At 48.0% G+C, this 20,721-nt stretch overlaps 2 protein-coding genes across 5 annotated transcripts; both read left to right on the top strand.

The window, feature by feature from the left end:
* The first annotated feature begins 37 nt into the window (after positions 1-37).
* NCLN (nicalin) lies at positions 38-14,288 on the top strand. Of its 4 annotated transcripts, none has more exons than XM_056335683.1 (16): positions 38-289; positions 3,173-3,363; positions 3,573-3,717; positions 4,296-4,390; positions 4,651-4,731; positions 4,934-5,037; positions 5,476-5,564; positions 5,739-5,878; positions 6,308-6,486; positions 6,699-6,786; positions 6,887-6,925; positions 7,042-7,205; positions 7,873-7,926; positions 8,017-8,095; positions 9,475-9,574; positions 14,117-14,288. In XM_056335683.1, the coding sequence occupies exons 1-15, from the start codon at positions 109-111 to the stop codon at positions 9,532-9,534; spliced, it is 1,689 nt and encodes a 562-aa protein (XP_056191658.1). In that variant the 5' UTR covers positions 38-108; the 3' UTR covers positions 9,535-9,574; positions 14,117-14,288. The 4 variants fall into 4 exon arrangements, with proteins under 4 accessions (XP_056191658.1, XP_056191657.1, XP_056191659.1 ...); XM_056335682.1 differs by lacking the exon at positions 14,117-14,288 and adding an exon at positions 11,574-13,883; XM_056335684.1 differs by lacking the exon at positions 14,117-14,288 and having other exon boundaries at positions 7,045-7,205; positions 9,475-13,883.
* Positions 14,289-15,196: 908 nt separating this feature from the next.
* LOC130148725 (activated RNA polymerase II transcriptional coactivator p15-like) lies at positions 15,197-18,569 on the top strand. The gene is made up of 5 exons (XM_056337625.1): positions 15,197-15,245; positions 15,333-15,399; positions 15,575-15,691; positions 15,943-16,051; positions 17,904-18,569. The coding sequence occupies exons 2-5, from the start codon at positions 15,334-15,336 to the stop codon at positions 17,981-17,983; spliced, it is 372 nt and encodes a 123-aa protein (XP_056193600.1). The 5' UTR covers positions 15,197-15,245; position 15,333; the 3' UTR covers positions 17,984-18,569.
* The last annotated feature ends 2,152 nt before the right edge of the window (positions 18,570-20,721 follow it).

Genomic DNA, 20,721 nt, shown 5'->3' with positions numbered 1-20,721 from the left:
TGCGGCGGCGTCCGCACTACAGCTCCCGGCGGCCCGCGGGCGGTGCGCGCCGCGCGTGCCGTGCGTGCCGGTGGAGCAGGCCGCAGCGGCGGGGCCGGGGCCGCGGCGATGCTGGAGGAGGCGGGCGAGGTGTTGGAGTCGGTGCTGAAGGCCTCATGCCTGCCGCTCAGCTTCCTGCTCTTCGTGCCCGCCGTGCTGCTGCTCCTGGGCCCGCCGCCCGCCGCCGAGGCCGCTCACGAGTTCACGGTCTACCGCATGCAGCAGTACGAGCTGGGCGGGCAGCCCTACGGTGAGAGACTGCGCGGCCCGGCCGGGCTCGGCTCGGCCACCGGCCTGCACCAGGCCTCGGCCCTCCGGGAGGGCGAACCCCTTCGGAGGGGTGGTGGGGGCCTGGGGAGAGCCCCGGCTCCGGGCGGGAGCCCCGGGTAGGCCGCAAAGCTGCGGGCTGCCCGGGAAGGGCGAGCCGGCCCAGGGGAGGCTGCGGTAGGGCCCGGGGAGGCTGCAGCCGGGCCCAGACCTAAGGGAGGCCGCGACGGGCCCCCTCCGCTGGGTATTACTGCCCAGCCTCGGCACGAGCAGGAGGGTGCCGAGGGCTCCCCCGTGCTGACTTAGAGGTGGCCAAGGACCCTACTGTGTCCTTGCAAGCTCCTGTCAGTGGGCTGAGCTCCCAGTGGCTCAAGGAGCCTGGCTGCAGCTCTCTTGCGTACAGGGGAACTTGGTCGTGAGCTCAGTTTTGTTCTTCTGCCTTTGACTCCTCTGTTGACAGGTTGATTCTTCTTCGCTCTTCAGCATCGTTGGTTTCAGTTACAGTGGCTGTTGCTCCAGTGTCTCCATTTGGGAGTCCTTTCTGTTATGTTACGACTGACCTCCTGTTCTTCTCTTCTGTTCTTCCAGGCTGCTGATTGTGCAACACCTTTCTTTGAGTCAGAAAAACAACCTGTTCTGCAAATCATTGAAGTGTTGTAAACCTTAGCCTCCACCACCCCCCTGTACTCGCTAACGCAAAATCAAGAGCTGTTTCAGAGCCCTCCATGAATATGTTATTGCAGATCAGGGCATGTGTTCTGTCCGCAAGTGACTCTTGCTGCTGTTTTGTGGCCTGAGTTTCAGGCTTATATGAACAGTCTGGCATTACAGCCCCACACTGATGCAGTACTGTCCATAAGACTCCATCTCTAGATCTTTCAGATCTTCATAAGACCAAGCATCACTAGAAGTTATGAAATGCCAGCTACGCCAGCACGCTTTGTAAATACTACGGGTGCTACTGGTGGCTTCTGAATATCTGAGGTTATTTCTGGGTTCCTTCCATTACAGTTTCTCAAAATGTGTCTGCAGCTTGAGACCTCTGTGTTGAGAACCTGACTAGATCCGAGGTGGGCTATCTTATGGGGGTATTAAGCTCTCTCTTTTCTCATGTAGTGATAAATCTCTGTTGGCAGGCTAAATGGGGGCAGCAGGCATGTATTTCAGCTGGCTTTGACTTTGATTGCCTGAGTGTTCTCTCTAGCCAAGTGCTCGCAACATATTTTGGAGTATTCTGTGAACTCTGGAAAACCACACATTGTTTTTTAAGATGCTTGCAATTAACTTTTCATGCTGTTTCTTTTTCTGGAGCCTTTTAGTATGGTGGATTGTGTGTTTTCTTTGTTCCTTGCCCAGCCCCTTTGGGTAGCTGATGTTCCTGTTCCATATGTGTTCTGAGACCAGATGTCCTTCAAGATAAAAGCTGTTTGTTGTTCCAGTTTCTCATATTCTTTCCCAAAAAGACCAAATAGCAATTGCTGCTGAGCCTTTTCTGGCCATGGGTTGAAGAGTTTTTTTGTCAACCTCAGTCACAGAGCAATTTAAGAATAAATTTGGACTTCCTCCAATATTGTTAGAATAGAGTTCTTTAGATTGTAAATGAATGATTATTAAACAGTTTTCTGTAGAGAAACTACAGAAAATCAACTTGTCTTGCTGTGCTGTCGGAGAAGGGTCTGATCTGCTTAGATGTCAGAGGGCTGTGCTGGGAGCAGAATTTTGAATCCACGCTGTGCTATGTTTACACATAATTGTTTTGGGAATAGTGGAGAGATTATCCTCCTTATGGATTGTTCTCAGATTGGGGGGCGGCCTGCTGTTAATATTATTTTGTTACACAGTGTAGGAGCTTTACGTGGATAATTTAGGTCATGCCTTAACTCCATGGATGAGTGTATGACCATCGCTTACACTATGTAGTGGAAGTTTTCTTTAGGTGATTTGACCTTTGGCGAGACCAGACTGATGTCAGAGTTAAGCCAGGTTTAAATCTGACCTTTAGCAACACTCCTATCTGGCATAGGCTGAGATGCCTTCTGGAGCACCGTGCTCCTTCCCTGGCTGCATGGGGACCCAGTGTGACGAGCTCTTCAATGTAGGTGCCATAGTTACAGAAGAAGAAATTGGATTTGGAGCATTGCAAATTGCAAGGTGGATTTGAATGTCTCTGTTTATAAAAGATGTCCTTGTGGTCCTCTCTTAGAGAATGCTGAAGCTGCTGGCAAGTCTCCAGACTGCTGTTCTCCCAAAGAATTGCATTTTCATGTGGGGGATTTGATATGCAGCAACTGAGAGCAGGAGAGAGCAGCAGTTAGAAGCAGCCTGCTCATTTGTAATTTTCTCAGCCACAGAAATATCCCAGTGGGTGAGCTAGAACAGACCTTTGGATGGACATGGAGTAGCCTTGTGTCCTTTCACAAAGTGGTTCTGCACAGCTTGCATCTTCTGCTTGTGGACATGCTCCTGCAGCTGGAGGCTGCGGTAGGCTGCACAGCAAGGGGCCCCACTTTCTCCAGATGTATTTCTGTCTGCAGGTGCTGGTGCAGGTGAGCAAACAGGTAGCCTGCGTGGTTGTGGTGGGGAGGAAGACGGGAAGATGGTCAAAGCTGTGTAGTGCTGGAGTAAGAGGACTCTGGCAGGACATGACTGCACAGATGTTGCTCTGATGGATGCAAGGAAAAACGACAGACCTCTCTTCCTTGTTGGATGAGGGAGAAGAGATGAACTTAGTTTTCTGCAGGTCCTGGCTGCTCTGAAGTTCCTCAGACTGTCACCAAGACTGTTCTGAGAAGGAGCTAAGCTCAAACAAAGGGGATACGATGAAATCACTTACAAAAAAAACCCTCTTGCTGCTCTCTCCTCACAGGCACCAGGAGCGCAGTGCTTAACACAGAAGCCCGCACTGTAGAAGCAGATGTCCTGAGCCGCCGCTGCGTCATGATGCGGCTGGTGGATTTCTCCTATGAGCAGTACCAGAAGGCTCTCCGCCAGTCAGCTGGTGCTGTGGTCATCATCTTGCCGCGGTCTATCTCTTCTGTCCCACAGGATGTTGTAAGGGTAAAGAAAAAGTTCCCTTTCTCTTCTGATGGGAGATGTAATTGAGAGGGAGAGAGGAGCTGCAGGACTGAAAGCTCCTGTCATAATGCACAATAAATCAGATTCTATTTTTAAAACTTACCTTTTTATCTCTGCTTTGATTGTTAATTTTTGTCTACACGCTTGCATGTTTAACAGAGGCTAAGTTTGTCTCTCACTTAAATCCTCAGCAATTTATGGAGATAGAGCCAGAAATGCTTGCTATGGAAACCATTGTGCCAGTCTACTTTGCAGTGGAAGATGAAGAGCTGCTGTCTATCTATGAACAAACAAGGGCTGCTTCTGCATCACAGGGTTCTGCCTCAGCTGCAGAAGGTGAGTTCTAACAAGTTGAGGAAAGGTTTAGAGGAAGACAGGCCCTGTCCTCCATCTGTGAGCAGTCTGCTGTGTCTCAGGCATCACTTTGTTAAAGTGGTTTGAGATTTAATGGAAGAAAAACATAATATAAAAGAGAGTATTACTTGACTATATTTGGAAATACAGTTGCATGGAGTTGAGTTCTCAGCTTCACACTGTTGCAAGTAAGATAGAAAGCAAAATTCAGGTTAAAAACAACACTGAAGATGTTAAGTGACTACACTGTGTTGGTAGAAGCTGAAGCTTTCTGTCTAACTCCAAGTCTGTCCAGTGCTTCCATGTATTCCCCTGTAAATAACTTTACTATCTGACTGAGCTGGCTGTTGGAGAAAAGCTTCTGGTTTAGCCAGCTCAAAATACTGGGATTTTAGGATAGAAAGAAAATGCATGGTCACCAGGATTCCATGTCAATGCATAAACACAAGTGACAAGTGAGAGGGCTTAATTGGTTTAAAGCTGGTCTCTCCAAGCTCAGTTAGCAAGGGAAATACAGGGATAAAGCTTTCCCAGGTATACTTATTCTTTTCCGATTCTAGTTCTGCTGCACACGGCAACTGCCAACGGCTTCCAGATGGTGACCAGTGGGGCTCAAAGCAAAGCTATCAATGACTGGCTCATACCCAGCGTGGAGGTGAGTTGTATATGGATTCAAACTGGTGAGTTGTATGTGGAATCAAACTGGCAGCACTGATGGGATGCTTTCTTTAATTGGGACCTCATCAGACATTTGGACTGATAGGGTAAGTTGAGGGAGGCCCAGCTAGGTAAGTATCTAAGTCCTCAGAGCTGAGAGCACTGCAGGCTCAGTTGGCATGTAGAAGTCAGGCTGCCTTTGCACAGGCACACAAGAGGCCACGCAGAGTGACACTGATTTTTTTTTTTTCTCTGCAGGGAAGGCTAACAGGGCTGGGTGGAGAAGACCTGCCCACTGTTGTGATAGTTGCCCACTATGATTCTTTTGGAGTGGCTCCAGTGAGTATTCTGGCTTCCTGCAGCTCTCTATTCCTGTCTTTTTCTCCCATGTGGCCTCTGCTCCAATGGGTTTTTTTGGCCTTAAAGACGTGGGACAGTCATAAGCGGAGGAGCATGGTGGTGTGCCGTCTTGAAGGCTGTTCTGGTATGTGAGAGTAAGTGTAGGGCTGTCATCTTGTCTCTGTCCCACTTCATTCCACAGTGGCTGTCGCACGGTGCTGACTCCAATGGCAGTGGTATCTCAGTGCTACTGGAACTAGCTAGGCTGTTCTCCCGCCTCTACACCTACAGACGTACCCATGCCGGGTAAGAAACTGCCCTGTTCTTGGTTGAATATGTGTAGCTGAGATCAGATAAGAAGGGCTTTTGCTCCAGACCTGTAGAATGTTACAAGCAGCCCTTTACATTTTTTGCTCTGTTTGTTTCCCTCCAAGTACAGCTGCTGTTAATGGCCAAGCTCCTTTCTTTGGTTTCTTTGCCAGAGCTCTGCTCAAGCTTGGGGACAAGTGAAGGGAATGATGTGGAAAGTAGATTCCATCCTCAAGCACTGGGAACTCCCCCTTTTACCCCGTCCTCCCATCACCTTAGTTTGTGGCACATAAAAAGTGTTTGTTGATGGACAGTTTGCCTTGAACGTCAGGTGCTAGCTGTTGTGATTCCACCGCACCTCCACCGCTGAGTAACGGAGTTCTGTAGCCATGGGTTGCAGCATGCTAACACTTCTCTGTCTTCTTTGATGGGCAGGTATAACTTGCTGTTCTTTGCATCTGGAGGTGGCAAGTTTAATTATCAAGGAACCAAGCGGTGGCTGGAAGACAATTTGGACCACACTGGTGAGTAAGGGGCTGCCGTTCTAGCATGTTCTGTGGCAAAGCCTCTGTTAAATACAAGAGACACTTAACTGTATCAGCCCTCCTGTGAGAATCTCCTTGTGTGGGCCTTGCTTTTCTGGCATGGAAATACCAGCGCAAAATATAGCAATATAGGTTTGGATTTTTCTCTTTCAGATTCCAGCCTGCTGCAGGACAATGTAGCGTTTGTTCTCTGCCTTGATACCCTGGGCCGAGGCAATAGCCTTCATCTCCATGTCTCAAAGCCTCCCAAGGAGGGGACCTTGCAGCACGCGTTTCTGAGGGAACTGGAAATGGTAATGAAAAGTGGTTTAGGTGGAAGGGAACTTGGGACTTAGTATGGGGGAGCTGCAGCTCTCCAAGAGAGGAAGGAAGGAAGATGTGAAGAAAGGGTGTGTCATTGAAATACTTAATGTGGTGTTTATGGTCACTTGATTTGCAGTGCAGGCAAATCCTCGTGCCGCAGTCCCAAATGAAGCAGACTAGATCTGTTGCATTTTCCACTGCACTTCCTTATGGCTTATTGCTTGCAACAGCTGTCCTGTAGTGATGTTAAAACATCTCTTTTTGACATTAAAACAGCTTTTTAATGGCAGAAACTTCACCTTACAGGTGGAAGTATATTTACTTTCTGGAACACAAAAAAATTGGGTCTAGGTGGACTGGGTAGGTGGGTCTATGCAGTGGGCAGCGTGACACCCTGGATGGCTTGTCCTTTCCCTCAGGTTGTTGCCAGCCAGTTCCCAGAGGTGAAGTTTTCCATGGTGCACAAGAAGATAAACTTGGCTGAGGACATGCTGGCATGGGAGCACGAGCGTTTTGCAATCCGACGCTTGCCAGCCTTCACAATCTCACACCTGGAGAGCCACCGGGACAGCCTACGCAACAGCATCATGGATAGGAGGTTAGAGGCCTTAGGCTGCAGCTGAAATCCAGCCCGTAAACACAAATTGGCCTCATGACTGGTTATGCTGTTCTGATGGTCAGAGGATGAATGAAGAGATGCTGGGAGCTGGGCTCTGGATTCAGGCTTATGCTGGCTGCAATGAAAAAGGGTGGTTTCTGGAGGAAGCTGATATTCCATTGACAAGTCCATAATCCTCTCTTTTGCTTTAGGGCACGAATAGACACTAAGGCACTAACCAGGAATACTAGGATCATTGCTGAGGCTTTGACGAGGGTCATCTACAACCTAACAGACAAGGTAAGAGCTGCCTGTTACGCAGTGCTAGCCAGATTTGTCCTGCCCATCCAAGCTTGCTCTCACTAGTAGCCTGGGTTGTTTTTTTTTTTTTCCCTTGCAGGGAGCACCTGCAGATCTGCAGATCTTCACGGATCAGATGGTGAGCACAGTGCATTTTTGTAACTTGTGGGAAGAAGGAATCAAGAGTCTGGGAGAGAGGTCTGGTCTCAGCATATGTGTGGTTGACTCCTTTGCTTTGGTGATATTTTTCTGCAGCAGATCCAGCAGGAGCAACTAGAATCAGTGATGGATTGGCTGAGCAGTCAGCCCAGGGCTGCCCAGCTGATTGATAAAGACAGCACCTTCCTCAGCACCTTAGAATATTATATGGGTCGCTACCTGAAGGATGTCAAACAGCATCACGTAAAGGCAGACAAACGGTAAGAAGAGAGATGCAGAAACCAGCCAGGGCATGCAAACTGGCGCTCCCCCCTCCGATGGCTTTTGTCTCGTGAGCTGCAGCTTTTCTGGCTTCTTGGCGTGTAGCTGGAAGTGATTGCTCTTTTTTTCTTTCTTTTTTTTTTTTTTTTTTTCCCTCTCCTGTTAGTTTTGGTTCATGCTCTCTGTTCTCCCAGAGAAAGCTCTTTATCATTCCTCACAGCACAGTAACAAGTCTCAACGGCTCCCTCTGTCTGAAGAGCTTCTTTTTTCACTGTTTTGATTCCACCCTTCCCACTCCAAGTGCTGCTTCTCTCTGAAATGCAGGAAAAAACTACAGTCTCCTAGAAAGCTTTCATTAATTGCAAAAAGGCAGTTCCGTCCCATCTAACCTGCTTCTGTTGAGGCAGTTTAATGAACCCAGTGACTTGTCTTTCATCTGCCTCCTCTGAGACCACTGAGCAGCATGTGTTCTGAATTGTATCCTTAAGCTCCTGAATGTAGGAAAAGACAGACTTTGACAGTTAAATCTGTTCAAAACCTGTATGCGAGATGGCCATGCTTACCTGTCTCTGGCTGGATGAACTCTTTGGGAGTAGAGGTCTGGGCTGTCCTTTACTGCAGTGTCAAGAAGTGTAATACAACCTGAAGAATTTCTTTTTTTCACAGGGACCCCGAGTTTGTTTTCTATGACCAGCTGAAACAGGTGATGAATGCGTACAGGTATGGAATTCCCTTGGACGTGTTGGGCTATTGTCTCACCCTGTAGCACTATCTGCTGTAGCAATTTCATGTGCTCTTTCTTTATGGCAGGGTCAAGCCAGCGATCTTTGACCTGCTTCTGGCTGTCTGTATCGCAGCCTACCTTGGTGTTGCCTATGTTGCAGTGCAGGTAAGAGTAGAGAAGCAGGAGTCGTATCGTTTCCCTTAGAAATCACGTTAGCTTGCAGTAACTGGTACTCACACAGTCCCAGCGCCAAAGCTGGAATGATAATGCCACCCCGCTCTAAAAGTAGTAATCCAAAATTTTGGCCGTTTTGATGTGTATGTTTTGGAGTATCTCACTTGGCTGTGCTGAAGGCACTCTCTCGCCATTCTAGTGCAAAACTATTTTACAGAGCTCCTTCTCTTTGTCAAGGACTCGTGCAACTCACTTTTTAAACTATTTTGGCGCTGTAACAGCTTCAGACTGAAATTTCTCAAGGTGACTAAAATCTGCCATAATGTTAAAGCTTTGCAGCTTGTTAGGAGTGTTAGGAGATCCTTCCAGTGTCTGAACCTGGGATGCAGCTTAGAAATGCATCTTCAGGGGGTTGGTTTGATTTTTTTTTTTTTTTTTTTTTTTCTTTTTCCACAAACCATAAATTCCACCCTGTGTCCATGCTCCTGGAAATGGGATACTCCATGCCTTGGCCAGCCAGCTTAAATTTAGTGGGTTTGTTTAAATGCTAACAAAGCCACTGCAAGCTAGGCTTCTAATCCTGGTGGGGTTCTCCGAAGAACATGAATGAAAGGGAAGTGTTTTAGGTAAATCTGGATTTTGATCTTTTAATGTTATTTGTATTTATTATTTGTTTGGTGAAACAAGCATTTAAAAATCCAATGTAACAACGTAAACAGGAGGGAAAACATATTTTTTATTTCTGTCAGATACCTTCATTACGTTTGTTATTACAAATTATCTGAAGCCTGGATGTTGTTAGATCTGTCAAATATCTGAAGTTGCTGTTATCAAATCAAAATACTATTAATCAAAGTAGAATCAAGAGAGGAATTAAGTGAATTTCTAGGTCTCTGGTGAAACAGTAAAATAGAATTCCAGTGAAAGGATAGTGAACTACTGGGAATCTCTGTGTTTACCTGGTTAATTTTTACATTCCTGAAACTGCTAGCAAGAGTGTTTATGTAGTGACCAGTATCATGCAGGTGCTGAAATCTGAAGCTTTCTCTTCCCCTTCAGAAGAAACAGAATTGCATCAGAAAATGTAAAATCTTTAACAAGTGTTTGCATCTTCACAATGGGAGGCCTGCACAAACACTTTTGTAAGCTGTAACCTTCTGTACAACTTCAAGTGACTAGCTTCATTATGATAATTCCTCCTAATTCACCAAGTCCCACTCACTCTGTCTTCAGGATGAGAGTGTTGGTGATTGATCCAAACAAGGTATTGCATTTGCATGTTAGCATTGTTTTGAGCCTTCTAGTAAGTTTTCTCTCTGTGTAGAACACAGTCACGGACTTGTGGTTACTTATTTTCCTTCTGTTTCCAGCACTTTGGTCTGCTTTACAAGATGATACAGAGATTATCCCTTAAAAACAAGCAGCAGTGAAGCAGCGACTCGTCACCCACACAGCAGCACTGAGCCATCGGTGAGCCCATCAGGAACCTTCTGCCTTCCATTGAATCCTGCTGTTTCTCTTCCTCTGTCTCCCCTTTGATACTCTATAGAGGGGAAGAAGGCAGAAAGAAAATGAAATTTTAATTATTGTGCACCTTTTAAGTGCTTTTCTTCACCTTCTTCCCCTGACTTGCACCGTGTCTGCTTTCCTTTGCTTTTTGGTGAGGGAAAGGCTCAGAGACTTCAGTAGTTCCTGCAGGTTGTTTAAACACTGAACGGCTGATTCTGAGCAGCTTCTATGAGTGTAAAACCAAGTCCAGCACCTCCATGGACGTGTGCCATTCAGCCAACTTGGAAACTGAAACTACAAAAGTAGAACGTTGTGCTATCTCTACCCAGCAAACAAGGACTCGGAGCAGTTGTTTAAAAGAAACAAAAAAAAGTGCACATGCAAATTAAAGAGAATACTATTAGCATGTTTTCTTATGGCACCTCTTCCTTAAGTTCACTGCCTAGCTGTAGGAGGCTGTGTTGAGCAAGCAGTGTCTGCAGCAAGCATCTTGTGCATTTTGTTTAGACTGTGCAATAACTCATTCCCTTTTAGGAGGTGCACTGTAAATGGGCTCAACTGTCCTTGACAGAATGAGGAAAGATTGATAAAACGGGTACTTTGCTAATTAGGGTTCTTGCCAGGTCAGGTTCTCTCCTGTCTCTATCAGGGGATTTGTTCTGCTGTGGACTTGATTTCTCTTTACGGTTTATGGTCCTTGGGACAGTTCACGGCTGCCACCACTCTGTGCTAAATTCTTGCTTGGTTTTTAAAGGGTGTTCTACAGCCCCAGCTGCTGCAGAATCGTGTTCTGTGCTGTTCCATGTTATTTAAATGAACTGGTTACATTAATAGCAAGAGCAGCCCAGCTCCTGCTAAGCTCTGGTCTGTAATCCCTTCCATCTTCATTCCTCAGTTTTCACTTCCAGATGGGTTCTGGATTTTGGGGTGTTTTCCCACGTTCACCTGCATCTCAGGGTCTCATTTCACATTTTTCAGCTCTGCTATATCTGAAACACTGTTCCTGGCCTGCACATACGAGAAATTCCCAAAGTGCTTGTTGCTGTCCTTTCATGCACTGCCCCCATTATGTATGAAGGGAGGCAGGTCATGTAGCCATTAAAAAGCAAAACAAAACAAAAAAATGAAGTTTTATGAATGTCATTTTAAACATGGCTGTTTCTAGAACTGTACCTAAGAGAGTGTATCTTGAAACACGTTCTCTTTGTTAGTTTTATCCTTGAGTAAGCCTTATTTTTAGTTTGCTGATGTTTCTGGCTGGAAAGAGCTGTGTATTTGCCCAGAATAGTTGCCAGTGCTGTGCAAACATTGGGAGGGCCAGGTAACCAGTTGCTCAAGCATCGTCCTCATCTTAAATCTTTCCTGAATTGCACCATCCGAGGTAAGCAGGATTACTTGTCACCACTTTCTGGTGAGAGCTGAGTGCCCATTCTGGGCCCGTTTGCCCTCAAGTTCTTCTGGAAAATACATCAAGATACTGACTACAAGTCCTAGGCTAGTTGTAGTTCTAGAAGATGTCCTGATTGAATACTACTGTCCTGCCACTCAACGATGTTAGAGTCCTTTCTGTAATTTGCTCGAAGCGCATGAGGTCTCTTCACAGGCCATGGTGACTACCTTTTTTTTTAAAATGACTACTTGTATTTGAAATAGCATCTTCTACAGAGGCTGAAAAGCTCCTGTGGATTTGAATGAAAGCATCCCCCTTTTTCTGTAGGCAAAGAAAATTCAAGCTCTGCATCCTTGTCCTCGCCCCAGCTGGTGTGTGTGCACATGTTAAAAAAGGGATTGTGGCCAGTCGCGGTCCTTGTCCTTTGGATGGGGACCACAGCGCTGATTTCCATTCATCTTTCTTTGTTTCACTGTAGTCTCCTTCTTGGAGTACCCTTACCCCGTGATGTGTGCTTTCTGCTACTTTAAATGTGTAGCAACTTGTTCTTTGAAGGGTCTTATTTTCCAGGAAAGCATGCTGATGTCAGTGGATTGCTGTAATATCGGCAGGTGGCACAGTACCAAGCACTCCCGAAGTATCAGCCCTATAGGGAAACTTGCTGCCTTCTGATCTTTCCAGCGCTTCTTTAAAATACGTGTCTCTGCATGCATTAAGTGTTTGTGACACTCCTCTGCCAAATGAGTTTAGAATTACTTCAGAAATTGCCGGAGCGGCTGGAAGATGAGCCTTGGTTGTTTTCTACTGGCTTTTTATGCTCTGGCCTTCGAGGCTACGTGTGTTGTGCTGTGGGAAGGTGCACGCTCTGGATTTGTGGGTTCAGAACATGCACAGTACAGTGGCTCTCTGAAGAACTTCTCTGTAGGTTCTGGATACCTGGAGGTAGTTTCAGAGGACTCCAGCTGCATCATACATTTCTAGTGTGTTATACTTGGAGCAGGGGGGGTGTTCCCTCCCATCCAGCCGGTTACTTAACCAGTCTTAATGAAATTCCATTACTGAGCAAAATAGAAGAAACAAAATTATTAGTAATCTGCTGCAGCTTGACTTGATGCATATAAAAATCTACAAGTAGTGGGCAAGGGAGAACAGAACAGGCTCAGAGCGTTCTTCCTTGCAGTAGAGACTGTCAGCCTTTGGTCTTCCTGCTTGGAGTCAAAAACTTCCACCGAGACCACCCAGTGTGGTTGCAGCTATGTCTCTGTCAAGGTTGTAGCATCAAAGCAAACACTTCAGCTCTTTGTGGTCTCAACAATAAGCTGTTAACGCTCCCTGAAGGAAGAAAGGTAGATTAGAGGTAAATGAGGAGAGTGCCTAAACCTGAAGAGCAGTTGGGATAGTACCTCCATCTCTCCCACACCAAGGTAATTTGTCTTATCTGATGAGATGCTTTTTGTGTTCCTTTAGCTGGCTGCCACAGAAAGTAGTTTTTACTACAGATCAGGGTTTATGCATTTGATCAAAGTGTATGTGCACTGAAACATCATCTATTCAAATCTGAGATAGTAAAATTCCAACTTTCTCATAGCTGGAGCAGAGTGCCCGTCCTGGGAGTGAACTTAGTTCCCACATTGCTGTTTTTGGGAAGCTGACAGAGAAGCTTGTAAATAGATCCTGCTATTTTGAAAAAAACCCAAGAAAAATGGTGCTGATCCGTACTGCAGTGTATCTGAGCAATTCTGTCACCAATACAACACGCAAAAGCAGAAACCCAGCAGCTGTTCTGGTAAAATAAGTTCTCCACAACACTGCAGAAGAGTTCTGCAGAGCTCATTCTTGTTGCCCCTGTGGTTTTACCTGTCCTTTTTATCAGGAGTTTGCCTGACCTGGAAGGAAGATGCATGGAAAGCGTATGTCCGCATATACACAAATGGCTAGCAGCTGATGCTTCTGGCCATAAAACAATTTTCTTGGTTATCTGTCTGCCTTTATCTGTTGTCCTGGTTGCTGTTGAAGTCTGCAGCTCCCAAAAACCTGGTTTTCCAACAGGGTTTAAGCACTGAAGCTGTTCATTCCTTCTGTCCACTCCCACCCACACAGGCACTAATGGGGATTGTATGTGAGGAGTGTGGACTGTTGTAGGTGATCTCCCAAAGAAGAGAAAATTACATTATAAAATAGGTTACAAAATCAGTACTACTGTGCAATATGAACTCCACCCTGGTGTACTCAGCGCTAAGAGGAAAGACCCTGAAGCCAAAATGGAACTAGGTACCCCACCGTCTGTGGCTGGAGGAGGCACCACAATCTATTCCGATGCTTAAAACCACAGGTGCCCAGAATTGTGGGGCTTGGTTTTGGGCTGTTTGTTTGAAATCATGTGGCTTTCTTGTTCATAGCACAAGACAAAATGCCGGGCTTCTGCGCCCTGTGGCTAAGCTGGGTTTTGCATTTAAGAATCGTGATTTACTGCTCTGAAATGATGAGGATGCTACTGTATCTCTCAGTAAATTGGGCCTCTGGGTACTCAAGCGTAGGCTCCTGCTCGCTCACTTCGATCTGTTTAGTTTCCATTTGTAGTTATTGGACAGCAACTTCAAAGTTATAATCTGGAATGTTTGCAGCTCAGGAAAAAAAAAAAAGAGTTGATTTATCTAGTGATGTTAACTCAATTATTTATCTCTTGTGTGTCCTAAAGAACAAATGTATATTGAGGTGAATATTTAAAAGCTAATAGAAAATTCAATGCAGTTGATTTACATATTTTTCTGACTATAAATGTAATAATATTTAAGTATTTTAACATTTTTCATTTCGTTATTTGTTTATCCCTTTTTCCCTTGGAAAAAATAAACCGAGTGAGTAGGTTTGATGAACAGATTTGTTGGAAAACTGTTTGCTGCTGGAAGCTCAAAACCCCTTGGAATCCTCTTACATTATTTGAAGGAATAGACACACACACACACACACAAAAAGGGAGAAAATGCAGGTGTTGAAGAGCTTACATCATCCCTTCCATAGAATCAAAAGTAAAATAGTATGACAGAAAACAGTGACAGGCCCTGAGCAAGATTCCAGCACCTCGAGGTGAGCAAATTCCCATTTATTTGCAGGCTTTGTGCCGATTTGAAGCAATTAAAAGTTTCTATGCAAGGCATCTTCAGTCCTGTGAAAAACCAGCTGCCGGAGAAGCCAGCCCGGTGTATGCTGGTGGTAGATCGTTGTGCCTCTGTCGTGACCAAATGACTTTTTGAACACTCATAAACTATTTATTCAAATCGTAAACATTGCGAGAGGTCTGTGCCCCGAGCATGAGGCGAGGCGGGAACTGGGGTGGGTGCGGAGCGGGGATGGACGCGGGGCTTCCCCGCTGCCCGGTGGGGAGCGGTTCGGTGGGGTGGGCAGGGCGAGCCCGGGTCCGGCAGGGCCAAGCAGAGGCCAGGCCTGGTGGGGAGCCCCCCCGGGACCCCGGTGCTCCCCCCCCTCCCCCCTCGGAACCGTAGTGCTGCCGCCCGGCCGGGGGGCGCTGCCGGGCTCGGGGCGGGGCGGCTGGAGCGGGCTCTGGTGCTGCCTCCCGTGCTCCAGCCCGGGTGCCCTCCCCCGGCTCGGTGCGGGCTCCGGCTGCGGGTCCCTCCCCCCCGGCTCGGTGCGGGCTCTGGCTGCGGGTCCCTCCCCCCGGCTCGGTGCGGACTGGGGCAGCGGGTCGTTCCCCCCGGCTCGGGGCGGGTTCCAGCTGCGGGTCTCCCCCCCCGGGCTCAGTGCGGGCTCCGGCAGCGGGTCCCTCTCCCCCGGCTCGGGGCGGGCACCGACTGCGGGTCCCGCCCCCTGGGCTCGGTGCGGGCTCTGGTTGCGGGTCTCCCCGGTTCGGTGCGGGCTCCAGCAACGGGTCCCTCTCCCCCGGCTCGGGGCGGGCACCGACTGCGGATCGCCCCCCCCGGGCTCCGTGCGGGCTCTGGCTGCGGGTCTCCCCGGCTCGGTGCGGACATGGGATGCGGGTCCCCCCGGTTCGGTGCCGGCTCCGGCAGCGGGTCCCTCCCCCCGGGCTCGGTGCGGGCTGGGGCAGCGCGTGCCCCCCCCGGGCCGCACGAGGCGGAGAGCGCCGCAGCCATTGGCCGGCTGGCGGGGGCGCTGCCGCTGCGAGGAGCGCAGAGAGCCGCGTGATTGGCTAGAGCGCGGGGCGGGGGCGGGGCTTGGCTCTTTGAGCGGGACCGCGGGCCGGCGGTGGGCGCTGCGCTCGGTCAGGTACGGGCGGCCCCGGCTCCGGCCCCTCCGCTCCCCGTCCGCTCCCGGGCCGGGCTGAGCGGTGGTGACGCGCGGCTCTTCCCGTAGGATGCCCAAGGCCGGGGAGCTGGCGGAAGCGAGCGGTTCGGAGAGCGGCCTGGAGGAGGATGAGAAGGTACTGCCGCCCTGCGGGGAGGGGGGAGCGGCGGCAGAGCCCCCTGGGCTCAGGGGCAGGGAACAGGCCGGGCCTGCCTGCAGCGCGGGGCGGGGGTGCCACGGGGCCCCGGCCCACCCCAGGAGAAGGGTTGCGGCTCCTCAAACCAGGCTGTTCAACCTGGCGATCTCTCCAGAAAAGAAAGAATGAAGAGTCTTCCAAGTCAGAGAAAAGGCTGAAAACTGAGGCCAAACCTTCAAGGGTGATAGAAAAACCTGTGGGACAAGGCAGTGAAGAGGAGGGCATGTTCCAGGTACGGCGGGCAGGGACCTGCTCCAGGCGCCCACTGTCTTCCTCCCCTTTGTACAGGCCTCCCCTCCGCTCCTCTCCTTGCAGTTGGGTGGCTGAGCCACCTACCTGGGGTGCTAGCTGCTCCCCACCAGCCCTGGGGCACACTGACTGCCCCTCCAGGCCCCACAAGGCACCTCTGGCCCCACAAGGCCCCTCAGGCCCGAGGCGACTTGCCGCAGGGCCGGGTTTAACGCAGGCTCCGTGTTGCCCTAGATCGGGAAGATGCGTTATGTCCGAGTGTCCTGCTTCAGGGGGAAGGCCCTCGTGGACATCAGGGAGTTCTACACTGACAAGGACGGCAGCATGAAACCGGGGAGGAAAGGTACAGCCATGCTCGCAAGCCAGGGCCTGTGGCCTCCCCACCATGGCACCAGGACCCGGGTGCCACACTGAGGGACTGGGCAGTGCGGCAAAGCACATGGCGGGGTTTAGCGCTTTCTCAGCCTGGGTGGCAATGACTAAGAAGAGCACAAAGGGTTGAGGGAGCGTGAGCCTCTAGTGAGGCGTGAGGCTCGGCAGGACCGCTAAGAGCAGTGCAGGAGGCTGCTGTGCAGGGCTCTGGTTCCACCTCTGGTCACCAGCCCTTTCTCTAGCTGTAGGAGGGGAGGCTGAAAACCCTGGCTCCAGTGTTGCTGTCTTGTATCCTGCTGCTAGCTGATAAACTACTGTTTGGGTGCTGGTGATGGCTAGGGCAAAAAAACCCATGTTTTGTGTGTTTGCCCCTAATCTGTAATGGTGGAGTTGTACTTGGCAGGGGGAGCCTCCCAGAAGTAAATCCACCCTTCCCTATCTAGGTGGGGACAGGAAGGTTAAGGCCTTTCTGGATCCCTACCAAGACACTCTAATGCTGCTGTGTTAGGTGTTCCTTATTCTTTTGGCAAGGTGTCTGATGATGTGATACGATGGCACAACTTGGGCAGCCCATTGCGGCAGCACTACCTGAGCAGGTGATGCAAGCAAAGGCAGCTAGAGATAGCAAGACACATTTTTCTCCAGAGTTCCTCGACCAATGCGTCAATGCTCAGCTTAGGCCTTTTTTTTTTTTTTTTGCATTTGGACTTTGACAGTGACTTGCTAGCTTGCCTCGTAGTTCACAGGCCCTGGACTCTTTTCACCATCCCTGTGTGTTGTGCCCAGCAAATATTTGGTTAATGGGGGGTTTCTTGAGGAACCTTTTGGTCCTTGCTATAGATTTTTGCGTCAGGGCATACAAATTTGTTTCAGCTTGGTTTGCTTCATAACCACTAAGCATAGTTTTCCTTCCAGAAATTAATTTTCTTCAGGGAAGTTACAAGTCTAAATTACTCACTTGGAGGGAACTGTGTACCCTGTAATGAACATGGGAAGCAAAGCCCTCAAGCTTTTCTGTGCCATTGGGAGCAGAGAGGGAAAGGAGCATTGTGGACTCCTTCCAGGCTGGAAAAAGCACACCCACAATGTTAAGACAGAAGATCTGTCAGTTAAAGCAGAGATCATGAAGAAATGTTTTTTTCATTTAAATACTGCCTCTGCTGTTTTTCTCAGGAGTTCTTGGCCCCTGATCTTTATCTAGAGAATTTAATAAAGCTTGGGCCCTAGTTCTTTAATGTGATTCTTGTCAACTTGTTCCTTTTGGCTTTGTTAACATCTGGCTGGAATCCACGCAGCAATTCCACTACCATGTTTGTTTTCTAAGGGAGAAGGACAGGACACCAAGACCTTATCTCTGCTGGATCTAAAAAGAAGCCAGTTCTTTTCCAGTGTTTAAGCCACACTAGTGATTTCTTGTTAGCAGCATTTAATAGAGCTACAGTTCGCATTATTTCCTTTGGGCAGTTAAAAGGATGCTGTCCTAACTGCTGTGTGGAGTAAGGTTCTCCTAGAATTTCTTTCCAGCTCATGTGGGTGGGAATTTGTACTAGGGAATGGGCTATAAGGGGCTGTGGGACTCTTGAAAGGCAATTTGAGCTTATATTCTCATATGGTGCTTCTGTGATAGCATTGAGCACTTCTTGATATGGATGCTGAAGTGCTGCCACAACTGTCGTGCTTAGTAGGCTGCTTCTGTTTCTGGTTTGAGCCTCTGCCTCAGATTCAGCTTCCCCTTCTGTAGCTAGTCTGAAGGAGCCAATCTGGTGTGCTACTTGATGCTTACCCCTTGCCTCCTCCGAAACCTCTCCTTCTGCTGTTTCTAGGGATTGCCCTGTCTGCAGAACAGTGGAACCAGCTGAAGGAGATCGTTCCTGAGATTGATGATGCAGTCAAGAAATTATAAGATGAAGAATCTTGGACACCTTCAGTCTGTTTCCTTTCCCTTAAGTGCATTGACAACTATAAGGCCAGTGATTCTTGTCTGGAGCCTTCCCCTCACCTTGCTGGGGTTTCCTCACTGAGGTGGTGGTCACGCTGAAGAAACCAGAGACCCTTCTATTTTCAGGAAGTAGCTTGTAATGAGCAGCTGGAACTAGAGCCAGCACTGTGAAGCGAGACCTCAGCATCTGTGGTCTCAAGCACTTCTGAGGTCTGTGCTGGTGAGGGACATCACCTCAACCTGTCTTTCTAGGGGTGGATGGCTTTGGTCTACCTTGTGGAGTGCTTTAACTGCTCTGCATGGGTTACTGTCATCCACTTAGTTGACAGTTGAGTAAGATGGTTTGCATACCTCATGTTGGCACCCACTGTGTTTCCTCCACATGTCCATTCCGGCTCTTTCAAGTCCTTTCTGTGTTGGTGAGGGTTGTTTGGTGGTTTTGGGGTGGCTGTTTTTCTGAGTGAAGAAAGGGATTATTTTACTTTAGCAACTGGTTTGTCTGTAAAGGGTGAATATGCACAATAAAGGTGTTTGCATTATAAAAAGCAGAGGCATAGTGTTCCACAGGCTGGCACCTCGACTCTTTGTTTCAGGCACCCTTCTTTGTAGGTTGCTGTTGGATTTCCCTTTCAGAAGGAGAGTGCTCTGTAGTGTTTATTCTCGTGATAGGTTCCCAATAATCCTGCTCCACAGAAGCAGTCAGGCAGCACTCTGCTCCAGGTCATGGGAAGGGCAAGCTAGAATGTGAATCATTCAAAGGAACTGGTAATTAGGAGGCCTAATAAATAGAGAGAAAATTAAAGGCCTAAGGAGGATAAAGAATATTCCTTTCCCTGTGGCAGAGAAAAATGACAAGCTCTGGAAAGAGCGGAGAGGGGATGTTTTATGCTTGAGCTCTAAACGGATCCCACTCTGGGATCAGCTGCAGCAAGCACAGCCTTCCCCAGCAAGACTTTTCCAGACTTTCAACAGCTTGTGTCTTCCATCTATTTTTGGTTTTTCTCTTGCCCTGGTTTCCATAGTATCTGAATGCTTCAAGCTCTTAAATGTATCTGACACTTGCAACACCTTGGTGAAGTAGGAGGTACTAAGGCCCTTGCTCTGTAGAGGTGCTGGGGCTGTTGGAGCTCAGGGTTGTGTGGAAGATGTGGGGTGGAGCACTGAATTGAAACTAGGCTCTCCTAAATGCTAAATTTTAAAACTGCTGGATTAGCCTTTCACTAGGGGTAGCAGGAGGGGCGGGAGGAAATATCTATCTTCATAAAACTGTCCCTTAAAATTTTTTGAAGGGTCTAGTGCTGTAGCTGCGTGGAGCAGGGGCAGAGATAGGTAGCCTTGATGACTGAGGTTTTCTTTTCTCATCCTGTGTTCAGCTAATTCTCTAGTCAAGTGCCACATTTCTTTCTCTCAAGTAAGTGAGAGAGAGCATGAGGACACTAGACAGTGTCCCAAAGCCAGGTTGCTCTCCCTGTCAGCTCATTCCCATGGAATATTTATATCATAATGTCTTAATACAGTGTTCCGAGACTAAAGGTGATGGCTAGATAAAGAAGTTACAAAAAAAAGAAAGAAGCTGATGGTGTAGGTATGAGCCCAAGATGTTAGGGATGCTCAGTCCTTTCATTTTGTCCCAGCCCTGGGGTAGGGAGACTAGAGCATGTGACAGAACCAACCATCTCTGTGCATAGTGCCTGCTCCAGGAGTGTTTGGGCGGCAGAGGGAGAAGCCAGATCAAATCAGCAGAGTGTAATATCTTTGCTGATTAAAACCAGGTCCAAGCTGAACTTGATCAGCTCAATTGAATATTGCATGGTTCTAGAGCTGATGAGTGGCCTCCCCCTAACTGGGGAAGGAGGGCCATGTTCCATTGTTTTCTGACTACTTTTCTTTCAAGCTTTGGAACAAACAGTTTGCAAACAACACAAACTATTTGTGTAACAGGCAACAAGGTGCTTTTTTTTTCTTCTTTTTTTTAAAATGCTCAAAGAATAGCTGCTCTTGATCAGAAAGATAATTTGGAATCTTTGATGTTAATTTCCAATCTACCCCCTGTTAGGGACAACTTCCAGTCATAAAATCCACAAGCCTTAAAAATTAGTTAATTTTTTGCTTTGTTGCAAAGTTAAAATATAAAAAACCCCTAATCTTAAAATGGTTGGGATAACAGATATCCCAAAAGTATGAAAGGTAAACAGTAAGGTCTCGGTAAACAAGAGGATGAAAGCTTATGGCAAGTTGTACTCTTTTACACAGGGAGGGTGTTTTTCTCTTGAGCTGTTGATCTGGCTGCCTTGGAGCAGTTTTCTCTGCAGAACCTTTTGCTCCAGACCAGAAACAATCATGTTACAGGAATGAACTCTTATCTTTTTGAGATACCGTATTGTTGCTTGGGTATTTTCTGCCAGCACCCTCTTGACTAGTCCTTCGGCTTTCCTGCCTAGGGAGCAAATAGGTAAGGGAAGGCAGATTGTTTTGAAGGATATCTTTTTTTTTTCTTTTTTTTTTTTCTCTTTCCTCCCCCTCTCTTTTCTGGGCTGTTGTGAGGATTTCCTGCCTCAAGTGCTGTCTCCTAGGTGATGTGGAAATTCAGAGCTGGAGCTTGTATTTTCTCCATTCCTCCATGCCTTGAAAAGCTGGAAGGAAAGGGCAGGCACTCCTAATGCAAAGTATATCTTGCTGTTCCTGCATCTTTTGAGCCCTTC

Source organism: Falco biarmicus, chromosome 4 (assembly GCF_023638135.1).
Source record: "Falco biarmicus isolate bFalBia1 chromosome 4, bFalBia1.pri, whole genome shotgun sequence".
Classification (NCBI taxonomy): domain Eukaryota; kingdom Metazoa; phylum Chordata; class Aves; order Falconiformes; family Falconidae; genus Falco; species Falco biarmicus.
Note: the sequence above shows the minus strand (reverse complement) of the source record. Positions and strands in the feature narration are given on the sequence as shown.